At 40.2% G+C, this 12,722-nt stretch overlaps 1 protein-coding gene across 2 annotated transcripts in view; it reads right to left on the bottom strand.

Moving 5' to 3' along the window:
* Positions 1–12,722, bottom strand: part of VSTM2A (V-set and transmembrane domain containing 2A) — a 59,165-nt gene that overhangs the window by 34,887 nt on the left and 11,556 nt on the right. For both annotated transcript variants that reach the window (XM_060781409.2, XM_067470134.1), the window contains exon 3: positions 3,729–3,779. In XM_060781409.2, the coding sequence (XP_060637392.2) occupies positions 3,729–3,779 (51 nt within the window). The remainder of the gene's footprint in view (positions 1–3,728; positions 3,780–12,722) is intronic.

Here is a 12,722-nt window from a genome sequence, read left to right as displayed (position 1 = left end):
GACAACACTTTACACCTACACAATCCACTTCAGTAGGATCACTTTTCTGGTGACCTACACACTACCTTGCACAAAAGGTACCCTGTCAATCCTCAAAGGAAGCAGGTCTTGATAGTAGGTGAATCCCTCCTTAGAGGAACGGAAGTGGAATATATGATGAAAGGGTCCAGCTCAAACAGTTGGCATTGTAAAAAGGGGAAGGGATGGTTTACATATATGTGGGGAAAATGTGGGGAAGTGCAGAGATTCTGGAAGAGGGTATTAGAACAAATAAATGGGTTATTCAAGGTGAATTTGTACATTGGGCCGGGACTGTTGGAAATTGGAACGTTGGGCCTACAAACGCTGAAGAAAGAAGACCAATAAACTTTGAAGCTTCCTCTTCATCCTGGAAAGAAGTGATGAGTGGAGTGCCACAGGGTTTCGTCCTGGGCTCGGTCCTGTTCAACATCTTTATCAATGACTTAGATGAAGGGCTAAAAGGCATGATAATCAAGTTTGCAGACTCCAGAGGACAGGAGCAGGATTCAAAATGATCTTGATAGATTAGAGAGATGGGCCAAAACTAACAAAATGAAGTTCAACAGTGATAAATGCAAGATACTCCATTTAGAAAGAAAAAATGAAATACAAAGATACAGGATGGGGAACACCTGGCCTGAGAGCAGTACGTGTGAAAAAGATCAATGTGATGTGGCAGCAAAAAAAGCCAATGGTATTTTGGCCTGCATCAATAGGAGCATAGTGTCTAGATCTAAGGAAGTAATGCTACCCCTCTATTCCGCTTTGATTAGACCACACCTGGAATATTGTGTTCACTTCTGGGCACCACAATTCAAGAAAGATATTGACAAGCTGGAATGTGTCCAAAGGAGAGCGACTCAAATGATCAAGGATCTGGGGAACAAGCCCTATGAGGAGCGGCTTAAGGAGCTGGGCATGTTTAGCCTGAAGAAGAGAAGGCTGAGAGGAGATATGATAGCCATGTATAAATATGTGAGTGGTAGTCACAGGGAGGAGGGAGCAAGCTTGTTTTCTGCTTCCCTGGAGACTAGGACGTGGAACAATAGCTTCAAACTACAAGAGAGGAGATTCCATCTGAACATGAGGAAAAACTTCCTGACTGTGAGAGCCATTCAGCAGTGGAACTCTCTGCCCTGGAGTGTGGTGGAGGTTCCTTCTTTGGAGGCTTTTAAACAGAGGCTGGATGGCCATCTGTCAGGGGTGATTTGAATGCAATATTCCTGCTTCTTGGCAGGGGGTTGGATTGGATGGCCCATGAGGTCTCTTCTAACTCTTTGATTCTATGATTCTATGATGGTGATCGTTAAAGCTGCTCATGCTGTAATAACATTGGGATGAAAGGATTAAAGAAATGGACAATGGACAGATGGAACAAATACACTTATGATTGTACAATTGGATATTATGGGAATAATACATCAATATGTACCATGGTCTATAAAATACAAAGAATAAAAGAGAACTGGTTAAGATATGTGAAATGTTAATGATCGGATAAAGGAAAAAATGGACAGAATCCTGGACTGCCCGCACTTAAAAATGCTTTGTTGTAAAGTTGGGGGGGGGGGGAATGGGGCAAAAATGTAATGGTTTGTGTATGTATATAAAGTAAGTTTATTTCGATGGATTAGAAGGATACCATTACAATAGAAAACATTTTAAAAAATAGAGGAGAGGAACAGAAGCCATCCTTTCCATCTTCTAAGACAACATCCCTTCCCATGGGAAACTTGAACTCCTCGTTTTCAGCATCAACATCGTCTGTATCAACAATAGGAACATGTTCAAGAATCTGAAACCCATCATCCTCTTCCTGCTCTTCCTGAGGCTCCAGCTGAGCCACAACACCTGGATTGATGAAAATCTTCACAGTTCAGAGCCTATTCTACACAAAGTTTGCACATTGTTGTTTTACGCAAAATGTTACTTTCCATGTAGAAAATACTGTTTCCTGCACAAATATACAAATTATATGCAGAATATGTTATTTTATTTATTTATTTTAATATTATAATACACCTACAATATACATATACAAATATGTACATAGACAATCCACCACCCACGTTGCAGTTACCCCTCGTCCCAGCCCCAGTGCAGAATATTTCTTGAATTAGCAACAGTATCTAAATTTTTGGTCTTCACTTAAAAATTTAAGGCATTTTGCATGAGAAGTGCTTCTCTACGAAACCCATAACTGGCATCAAATTGATATTTTTGCTGTGCTGACCAACCATTATGGAAATTTATGCCACAAATACATTATGTTCAACATTTAATAGATAAAGAATTGAGCTTGATTGAATTCCATCTTGTAAAATATTTGCAGTAAATGTATTGTTTGTCGATGAAGCAGATTTTGCCCTGAATAAAACTATGATAAATCAGGAACTGATCACAGATTCTAGCAATCAGAAACATATATGTATTAGCCTGTATTAGCACAGGAATATACTAAGGAATTCAGAAGTATCTTTGAGACTGAGAGAAATACATTTCTAAGAAATGTCCATGGATTCTATTACATTCCATCAGGTAGTAGTTCAACAAAGTTTTAAAAATATTCTGGGCATCTGAAGCCTCCGCAAATCTTTAGAGGGTAGTACCCACCCCCTTTATAAAAATGTGTTGCTTCCAAAAGCTTTGTAGGAAATGTGAGGAGACACTTTCACATATCTGCCCCTGAACCATTTGAGACCCAGGAGACAGCTGTTTCACATCAAAATGTTATCTAAACATCAATGTTTGTGCAAAGAAAGCATCCCTATGAGGCTTGAATGAATGTGGGGACAAAACTGTGATGCAAAAAACTGGGATTTGGGAGCCACATTTTTTTTAAAAAAATTCAAATACCTTTTTGAACCTAAGGACCATATGCTGCCTGCTCTCTCTACTCATCCTAAACCTTACCAAGTCACAGAGTACAATCTTATTATCACTGACGTTTAATGTGCTAGCATTTTGTGTGTGTGCCATGAGATATAGTGAGCCTATCCCTATGTATACTAGAAATTGTGGTGTATGAACATGCTTCCAGTTCATTGTGAGATGTGTGAAATCATGTGTGCATAGCTACATATAGTTGTGGCACCACAAGGAGAATTCCTTGACCAGCTTGGATTATCAATAGCTAAAGAGTCAACACAATACACCTATAAAATCAACAATCTGTATAGCTTTTGTTTGTAGATCCAAGGGATGTATATTATTCTACGAGCAATTGGGAAGCTATCTTCTTAAAAGTTTACTTCAGGCATCCTCAAACTGTGGCCCTCCAGCTGTTTTGGCCTCCAACTCCCAGAATTCCAGAGTATTGAACAAGCTGGCTAGGGCTTCTGGGAGTTGGAGGCCCAAACAGCTGGAGGGCCGCAGTTTGAGGATGCCTGGTTTACTTAATCAAAAAAGAAAAGAAAACTCAAATGTTTTACTTCAGGAGAGAAGCAGACCCATCTTTACTGGGCATTCATCCATTCATCCATATTGACAGAGACTGTTAAGAGATGGATTGCCTCTTTCAAGAAAATGCATTTTTTTTACATGTAATGCAATATTTTGTCTTAAAGATATGGATAAAGGCAGAATACATAAATGTTATTCATAAGTCTAGTGCTCATGGCTTTTAGATGGTTTTTAATTAAAAGGAGCAAAGGAAGTGAAAAGCAATTACGAATGTAGCAACAGTCTATATGTTGACACATACTTACGCTTATCTTTGTTCCATCATTGTCCAAATCCCTTTCTGGCAATAGCTCTACCTGTTGGAAAACAGACAGCAGTTTTTCAAACCAAGTCAAGACACCTCCAGTACAATGATCAAAGCACCCCCCCCCTTTCTTTTCAGTTGTTTTCTTGCTAGACCCCCATGGCCTCCATCTGGTCTTAGTCTGATTGCTCCTTAACCATAATATTGGTTATATTTGCTAAGGGTTGACCTTCAAATAGGTGAAATATGATTTGGAGCAAGAGACTTTACTGGTACAGATTGTAAATATAGATTTCTTTACAAGGGCTACTGAATTGGCCAGGGAGCTATTCCTGCCAGTGGTTAAAGGTTGAAAGTCCTTACAGGTAGGGCGCTTTTACATTACTGAATTATAGCACTATGATTCTACTATAACTGCCATGGTAACATCTTGTGAAATCTGGTGACTTACTGTTTAGGGTGTTGTGCTAAGAATTCCCAATCAGAGATATCTAGTACCCTACAAAACCCAGGAGACAACACCCAGGATACCATGGTAAGTAAGTATGTTTTATTGAATAGCCCATTGGCCATATCAAAAACATTTGACAAACACATACACATACAGTACAACATAAGTTTAAATAAAGCTGTCAGACCTCACAACCTCTGAGGATACCTGCCATAGATGCAGGCGAAACATCAGGAGAGAATGCTTCTAGAACATGGCCATACAGCCTGAAAAACCTACAACAACCCAGTGATTCTGACCATGAAAGCCTTTGACAATACAAGCTGTTAAAAAGGTTCCAATCCAGATCAAATATCTGCATTACCCCTACAGTTTACCCCAATTGACTCTAAATATTCAGTTCTTAGCTGTGTTGCTTTAAATAGGAAAAGGGCCATTCTGTATGTTATTTTAGCATTCTGGTCGGCCAATAAAAATGTAGTTTTAATATATGGATCCCAATGTGTTTTTAAAAATAATGTATGGCCAGATGTATTGGTTTCTCTCTTTTTTGTACAAGTTACAACTAAACAGTATATGTGAAATATCTTCTACCTCTGATGCTCCACAGATACAAAATCATTCATTATATGGAACTTGGTTAGACCTTCCATGTTTGACCATTGTTCAAATCTAGTTCTGGTATATACCCTCCTGAGATGTTTAGGCATTTCTGTCTTTAGATGTTGGGCTGTTTGAAAAGTATGTTTAAAACGACTTAGCCATTTCAAAAATTTTACACACACTGGATGGTGGTCACTTTCTCCCCTCAAAAGCACATTAATCTGTGAAAAAAGATCGGCCTTACATGTTGAAACACATATAAAAACTAAAGCACTGCTTGTGTGGCTGGAATGAAAATTTTAAGAATATACATAATTATTATTGGTATTATTTTTAGCTTCTAGGATTTGAAAATTACACTTAGAAATCAATAATATCAGACTTATATCAGCCCTATTGATTAGTTTGTCTCTGCGGTATCATTGTGGATGATTGTTAATAAAATCATGTGGAAGACCACTGTATTGCGCTAGATAGTAGATGGATGGACCTAATTTAGCATTAAAATCTTCAAGTAAAATAATTATTGCTTGTGTATACATCACTGTTAGTTCTTCCACTATTATTTCTAGCTGTACCCAGAAATCAGGACTATAATAGGAGGATGTGAGTGGTGGGATGTAGACATTTATCAATATAAGCTCCATTTCTTTATTACTGAATTTAATGGCCAATATGTTGTTGAGATCATCCCCCTTGAGCAATCTCTCCTCTTGCCACTGTAATTCCTTCCATGAGGCACACCCTCTATTCCCTCTTTTCTGAGCAGGTGCATAGCAACACTGAAATCCAGGTCACTGTATTGAATCATCAACTCCTATTAACCAAGTTTCTTGTAGTGCTATTATCTCAAAATCAGATAAGAATCTCACCAATTCACAATCAACAATTTCTTTCCAGCCAGGTACATTGCAAGTTACAATCTGAATGGGTCTTACTGTCTCTGAGTGTTCTGGCTGACCTAATTGTATCTGTGAAAATTCTAGCAGTCAATTTGTATCTGAGGGTGGTACGATGCCACCAATATCCCCACTGAATACACAGTTATTACAGTTACAGGGATCTCTTTTCTCCTCTCTGGGTTCCTACAAACGTTGCTGTTGCTGCTGCTGTTTTTTGATGGAAAGATTATTTGCTTTCCATCAGTGCACTTATTCCTTCCCTGGGAGACAGTTCATCAATAGGGGGTTTGCCACCATACCTCCTGGATATCAAGGACTGAACTGGAGACAGGGTGGTGGTCTCATCCTCCTCATTCAACATCAGTAGGTCATTAACAAGGCCTGCTTCCAAATCCATCTCAGGATGTGAGGGCTTATCAGTGGACATTAGGCCCACCAATGGCTCAGCCATGCTGCTGATAGTAGACACCATGTTCTCCAATCCAAAGGCAATGTCTTCTCCTTTGACATGGTTGGAGATCAAAGGAAATTTGAACAATTGGCAGAAGCTACCATTAACATGGCTGGGCAGGATTGCAATTATTAAGATGATGATACTTCCCAAAATGCTTTTCTTTTTTCAAAGCATACCTATTATTAAAGGGACTAAAATTTTCAATTTGTGGAAGAGGGATATCATGAATTTCATTTGGGCAGGGAAAAAAGCCAGGATTGCTTACAAAAAATTAATTGATACCAAAGAGAGGGGAGGACTAAATTTACCAGATTTAAAAACCTACTATGAGGCCGCCTGCATGAGCTGGCTCAAAGATTTGATACAATTCCAGAACATAAATCTACTAAATTTAGAAGGACATGGAATCAGATATGGATGGCATTCTTACCTCTGGTATGAAGGAGAGAGATTAAATAAGGCATTCAATAAACATGTAATTAGGGGAAGCTTAATAGATGTTTGGAAAAGATACAAATTAGGGATGGAACCCAAAACACCCCTGTGGCTGAGGCCAATAGAAGCCATTGGGAGACCCATCTGCAAGGATGATGTCAGAACATATGGGGAACTACTTATCAGGTCCAATGGCCAATGGGCACTGAGGGGAAAAGAAGAATTGGGTATTAAAGATTGGTTCCGATATCATCAATTATACGAAAGATTCAAAAAAGACGAGAAGAGGGGATTTGCTTCCAAAAAATCAGATCTGGAAACTATATTAGATAAAGGGGAAAAAGGATTAATAGCCAGATTATACAAATATATTCTATACTATAATTTGGAAGATAATCGTGTTAAAACCCCCATGATCTCATGGGCAAAAGATTTAGGGAGAAGCATAGATTTTGACATCTGGGAAAATCTGTGGAACAATGGCTTTAAATTTACAGTGGCAGCTTCAATTAGAGATAATGTATACAAAATGTTCTACAGATGCTACATAACTCCAGCCCTCCTAGCCAAAATGGACAATTCACAAACAGGATCCTGTTGGAGGTGCAAAAGAAAGAAAGGGACTTTCTTTCACGTATGGTGGTCGTGCGAACTGGTGCAGATCTATTGGAAAAGAATAATAAAGGAAACAAATAAAATGATTTACAACAAAGTAAAAAAGAACCCAGGGATGTGCCTATTAGGGATATTCAGAGACTGTTTAGAACAGCCAGAGAGAGAAATCTGTTTGTACAGCTTTGCGGCTGCACGCATTACAATTGCCAAAAATTGGAAAGGGGAGAAAACATTAAGCATTAAAGATTGGAAGGATAAATTGTGGGATTATGCACAGATGGCTAAGATTTCAAGCAATTTGAAATATGAAAATAATGAAATATTTGAAAGAAACTGGAAGCTGGCCTTAGCATACTTGACGGGAGAGCTAAAGAAATAAAAACAAGAGGAATTTATTGAATTACAAGTATAGAGGGTTAAATAAGTTGTGCATAAATCCTGCGTGGATTAGTGACGGAAGTCAAGGTGGTGGGTAGCACTGGGGGTGGGTGGAGGGGTAACTGTATGGAGGGTTGTTTGTGTATGTGTGTTTGTTTGTGTATGTGTACTTTTTTGCAACATATATGGTTTATTTTATAAATTAATAAAAAAAAGATTTGCTTTAAAAAAAACAAAAAAAAACAAAAACAAAGGCAATGTCTTGCCATTCACCACAGGCTGAACCACCTGGATCCATAGGGTTCTGTGTTGGCATATGTCAGCCTTGGCCAGACTAGACTGCAGCTGAGTCTTGCAAGAGATCTTCCTGGGGGTTAGTGGTGGGTATTGACTACATCCTCTACATCACCATACATGGGAGTTATCAGTGGGGTGATGTTCAGGTCACAGAAACCCCTCATTGGAGCTATTTGGAAGTTGAGCAGGAAAACCTTCATCTGCATAGCCGGTAATGTCGATTGTTCAAAAGTCAATACAATTTTCTTATCTGCAGATACTTGGGGTAGCCACCTGGCTTTAAGCAAATCAACACTTTGAGAGTGTATATTTAGTAGCTGACCCAAATATATTCTAATAGTTCTATATGAATTACTGAGTAGCCCCCAGGAGCATTTGTGAAGGACTATCCGTCCAATGTATTTGCCTCTCTTCTGGGCCCCATGCTGTTGGCTTGAACAATGTTTTCTTTTAGGGCTGTATTTTGCTGAGCAAAGGAGTCAAAAGAAAGCTTAAGTTGCTCAAGTTGATTTATAATTTTCCCTAGACTTTCAAAAATGGATATTACAGTCAGTAAACATTGCTTCATCACTACACTATAGGAGTATGTTTGTTGTAGCTCAGCTTCCTGATTTATCTCAGTAATTAGTGAGTTTGTCTCAGACATATCTGCCCCGCATGATTCCAAGGACACTCCTTCGTGATAGACTACCAAGTTGATACTGAAGTTTATGTCTTCTTTATCCAGGGACAAGAAGCTTTTATCGATAAGTAAAGCATTCAAATCTGCAGTATTCACGGTTTCCCCAAATAGTTCATCTATCTTAAGCTGTTTAAAAGGTTTGTGATGTCTGAAAGTCTCTGGGCTTGTCCTTGTCCAATTTTTTTATTTCCCAGTAGCAGAGCAATAAATGAGTGAAGTGGTGGATGTCAGATGGTGCAATACTGGCTATTGCAGGGTAATTTCTCCAGTGGTGTAGGGCACAGACACCCTGTGATAATGTGGCATGTCTCATTAAGAGCCACATGAGAGAGACATGAGAGAAGCTTCCCCACAGGATTGCAAGACATCTGGGTGTCCCCTGGGCAACATCTCCATAGACCACTGATTCTCTCACTCCAGAAGTGAGCAGAAGCAACTTTCAGCATGCAACCAAATAAGCAAACCAACCAATGGACTTTTCAGGACCAACCATGACAATAATCTCAATCAACATTGAAGGCATGCCAGCTGCCAAAGAACAACTGCTCCATGGACTGTGCTGAAATAAGAAATGTGATGTTCTGTGTGTCCAAGAAACAGGGATAAACAACAGAAATGACCAAAAGTTCCAGGAATGACCTTAGTAGCAGAAAGACCACATGTGCAGTATGGAAGTGCTGTCTTTGTAAAACCAGACCTCCAAGTCAGCAGTGCCCATAACACTGAAGAAAACAATATAGAGGTTATAACAGTAGAGCTTAATAACATCACAATAACTCTGTGTACAAGCCCCCATATGAAGAGTATGTTTCTCCTCTCCCAAGAACTTTGTTAGGCACCAAAGGGCGGTAGTAATTGGTGACTTCAACAGCCTATGCTCAAGAGGATAAAAATGGAGAGGCTGTCCTCTTGTGGTCTGAACTGCACGAACTATCACTCATTCATGATAGTAAGCTCCCACCATCCAACAACAGTGGGAGATGGCACCGAGGATATAACCCAGACCTCTTATTTGTGAGTGACAGAATTGTACAGCAATGCACTAAATCAGTGGGACCACCAATACCAAACACCCAGTACTAATGAATAGTATGCCAACTGTTCCCAACTATAAGGCCTCAAGAAGTTAGATTTAAAAAAAGATTCAACTTCAGAAAGGCAGACTGGACTCAATTCTCAGACATGTTAGATGACATAATCATATCAGTCGTGCCAAACCCTGAGAAATACGAGCACTTTATTGAAATAGTGAAAACTTGCTCAAGGGTCTTTGTACCGAGAGGTTGCAGAACACACTACCTTCAGGGCATGACTCCTGAAGCATCTGCCTTGTTGGAAGACTATTACAGGCTCCACAACAAAGACCGATTTAGTGAGCAAACTCTTCAGGCAGCACAGAGCATTTTGTCCTCCATCTCTGAAGCCAAGAAAGAACAGTGGATAAAGCTGATAACTGAAGTCAACATGGGCAGGAGCAGCCAGAAGGCATGCAAGCTGCTAAGACGGTTGAGCAATGACCCCTCATAAACTAACACCCATGTCAACATAAAGGCAGATCAGATAGTGCACCAACTCTTGAAGAATGGGAAACCCACCAAAGTAGGAAAGAAACCATAGTCAGACAACGAGATAATGAGAACAATAATCTTCATGAACCTTTTACATCTACTGAATTGGACATGGCTCTCAATAAATGTAAAAATGGCAATGCAGCTGGTCTGGGTGATCTATGGATGGAACAAATTAAGAACTTTGGTCCAAATGCAAGGTGCTGGCTGCTGAAGCTGATGAACAACTGCACTGTATCCTGTCAGATCCCCAAAATCTGGAGGAAAACAAGAGTCATGGCCATCTTGAAACTAGGCAAAGATCCCAATGATCCAAAAAGCTATACCAATCTCTTTGTTGCTCCATTTTTACAAAGTTCTGGAGAGACATATTTTGCATAGAATTGTGGAAAAAACAGACCCATGTCTGATTCCACAGCAAGCTGTCTTCAGGAAAGGCAAAAGCTGCACATCACAAGTGTTGAACTTGACTCAGCACATAGAAGATTGCTTTGAAAAGCAGCAGATCACAGAAGCTGTCTTCATAGACCTGTCAGCAGCTTATGATACTGCAAACCATCGCCTTCACCTGTGAAAAATGTATAATATCACAAAGGATTACCACCTCACCCACCTCATAGGAAATCTGCTACAAAACAGGAGCTTTGAACAGAAGCTTTCCGAAGCTTTAGGTGCTCTTACTGCCTATTACAGGAAAAACCAGCTGATTCCTAATCCATCTAAAACACAATGTGCTTTTCATCTTAAGAACAGACAAGCATCTCAAGCTCTGGAGGATTACCTGGAAAGGAATCCCACTGGAGCACTGCAGCACACCCAGATACCTGGGAGTTACCCTGGACCGTTCTCTGACCTACAAGAAGCACTGCCTGAATATCAAGCAAAAAGTGGGCGCTAAAAACAATATCATACGAAAGCTGACTGGCACAACCTGGGGATCACAACCAGATACAGTGAAGACATCTGCACTTGCACTGTGCTACTCTGCTGCTGAGTACTCATGCCCAGTGTGGAACACATCTCACCATGCTAAAACAGTGGATGTGGCTCTTAATTAGACATGCCACATTATGACAGGATCTCTGAACCCTACACCACTGGAGAAATTACACTGTTTAGCCGGTATTGCACCACCTGACATCCACTGGGAAGTAGCAACCAATAGTTTTATTAATGTTATTATTACATTGTGGGTTGAAGTGGGGAATTTATGTCCTGATTCCCCACTTCAGAACTACTTAATGCCTTTTTTGATTCGGTCTTCTCACAAAAAGAAAGTCATCTTCAACCTCAGCAAGATGGAATGGATGAGGGATTAGAGGACATCTAACCCCAAATTGGGAAACAAGTCATCTAGGAATACCTGGCCGCTCTAAATGAGTTCAAGTCCCCAAAGCCAGATCAACTACACCCAAGAGTATTGAAGGAACTAGCGGAAGTCATTTCAGAACCATTGGCAATCATCTTTGATTGTTCTTGGAGAATGGGAGAAGTTCCAGCAGACTGGAGGAGAGCCAATGTGGTCCCAATCTTCAAGAAGGAAAAAAAGAATGACCCAAACAATTACTGTCCGGTCAGCCTCATGTCGATACCAGGCAAGATTCTGGAAAAGATTGTTAAGGAAGTGGTCTGCAAACGCTTAGAAACAAATGTGGTCATTGCTAATAGTCAACATGGATTTATCAAAAACAAGTCATGTCAGACTAATCTGCTCTCTTTTTTCAATAGAGTTACAAGCTGGATAGATGTGGGGAATGCCGTGGATGTAGCGTACCTGGATTTCAGTAAGGCTTTCAACAAGGTCCCCCATGACCTTCTGGCAAACAAACTAGTCCAGTGTGGGCTAGGCAAAACTACGGTGAGGTGGATCTGTAATTGGTTAAATGGGCAAACCCAGAGGGTGCTCACCAATGCTTCCTCTTCATCCTGGAAAGAAGTGACAAGTGGAGTGCCACAGGGTTCCGTCCTGGGCCCGGTCCTGTTCAACATCTTTATTAATGACTTAGATGAAGGGCTAGAAGGCATGATTATCAAGTTTGCAGACGACACCAAATTGGGAGGGATAGCCAATACTCCAGAGGACAGGAGCAGAATTCAAAACGATCTTGACAGATTAGAGAGATGGGCCAAAACTAACAAAATGAAGTTCAACAGTGACAAATGCAAGATACTCTACTTTGGCAGGAAAAACAAAATGCAAAGATACAAAATGAGGGATGCCTCGCTCGAGAGCAGTACGTGTGAAAAGGATCTTGGAGTCCTCGTGGACAACAAGTTAAACATAAGCCAACAATGTGACGTGGCGACAAAAAAGCCAATGGGATTTTGGCCTGCATCAATAGGAGCATAGTGTCTAGATCTAGGGAAGTAATGCTACGCTTCTATTTTGCTTTGGTTAGACCACACCTGGAATATTGTGTCCAATTCTGGGCACCACAATTTAAGAGAGATATTGACAAGCTGGAATGTATCCAGAGGAGGGTGACTAAAATGATCAAGGGTCTGGAGAACAAGTCCTATGAGGAGCAGCTTAAGGAGCTGGGCATGTTTATTCTGAAGAAGAGAAGGTTGAGAGGAGATATGATAGCCATGTATAAATAAGTGAGAGGA

This window comes from Anolis sagrei, chromosome 6 (genome assembly GCF_037176765.1).
Source record: "Anolis sagrei isolate rAnoSag1 chromosome 6, rAnoSag1.mat, whole genome shotgun sequence".
Classification (NCBI taxonomy): Eukaryota; Metazoa; Chordata; class Lepidosauria; order Squamata; family Dactyloidae; genus Anolis; species Anolis sagrei.
The sequence above is the reverse complement of the archived record's forward strand: the minus strand, read 5'-3'. Positions and strand labels throughout refer to the sequence as shown.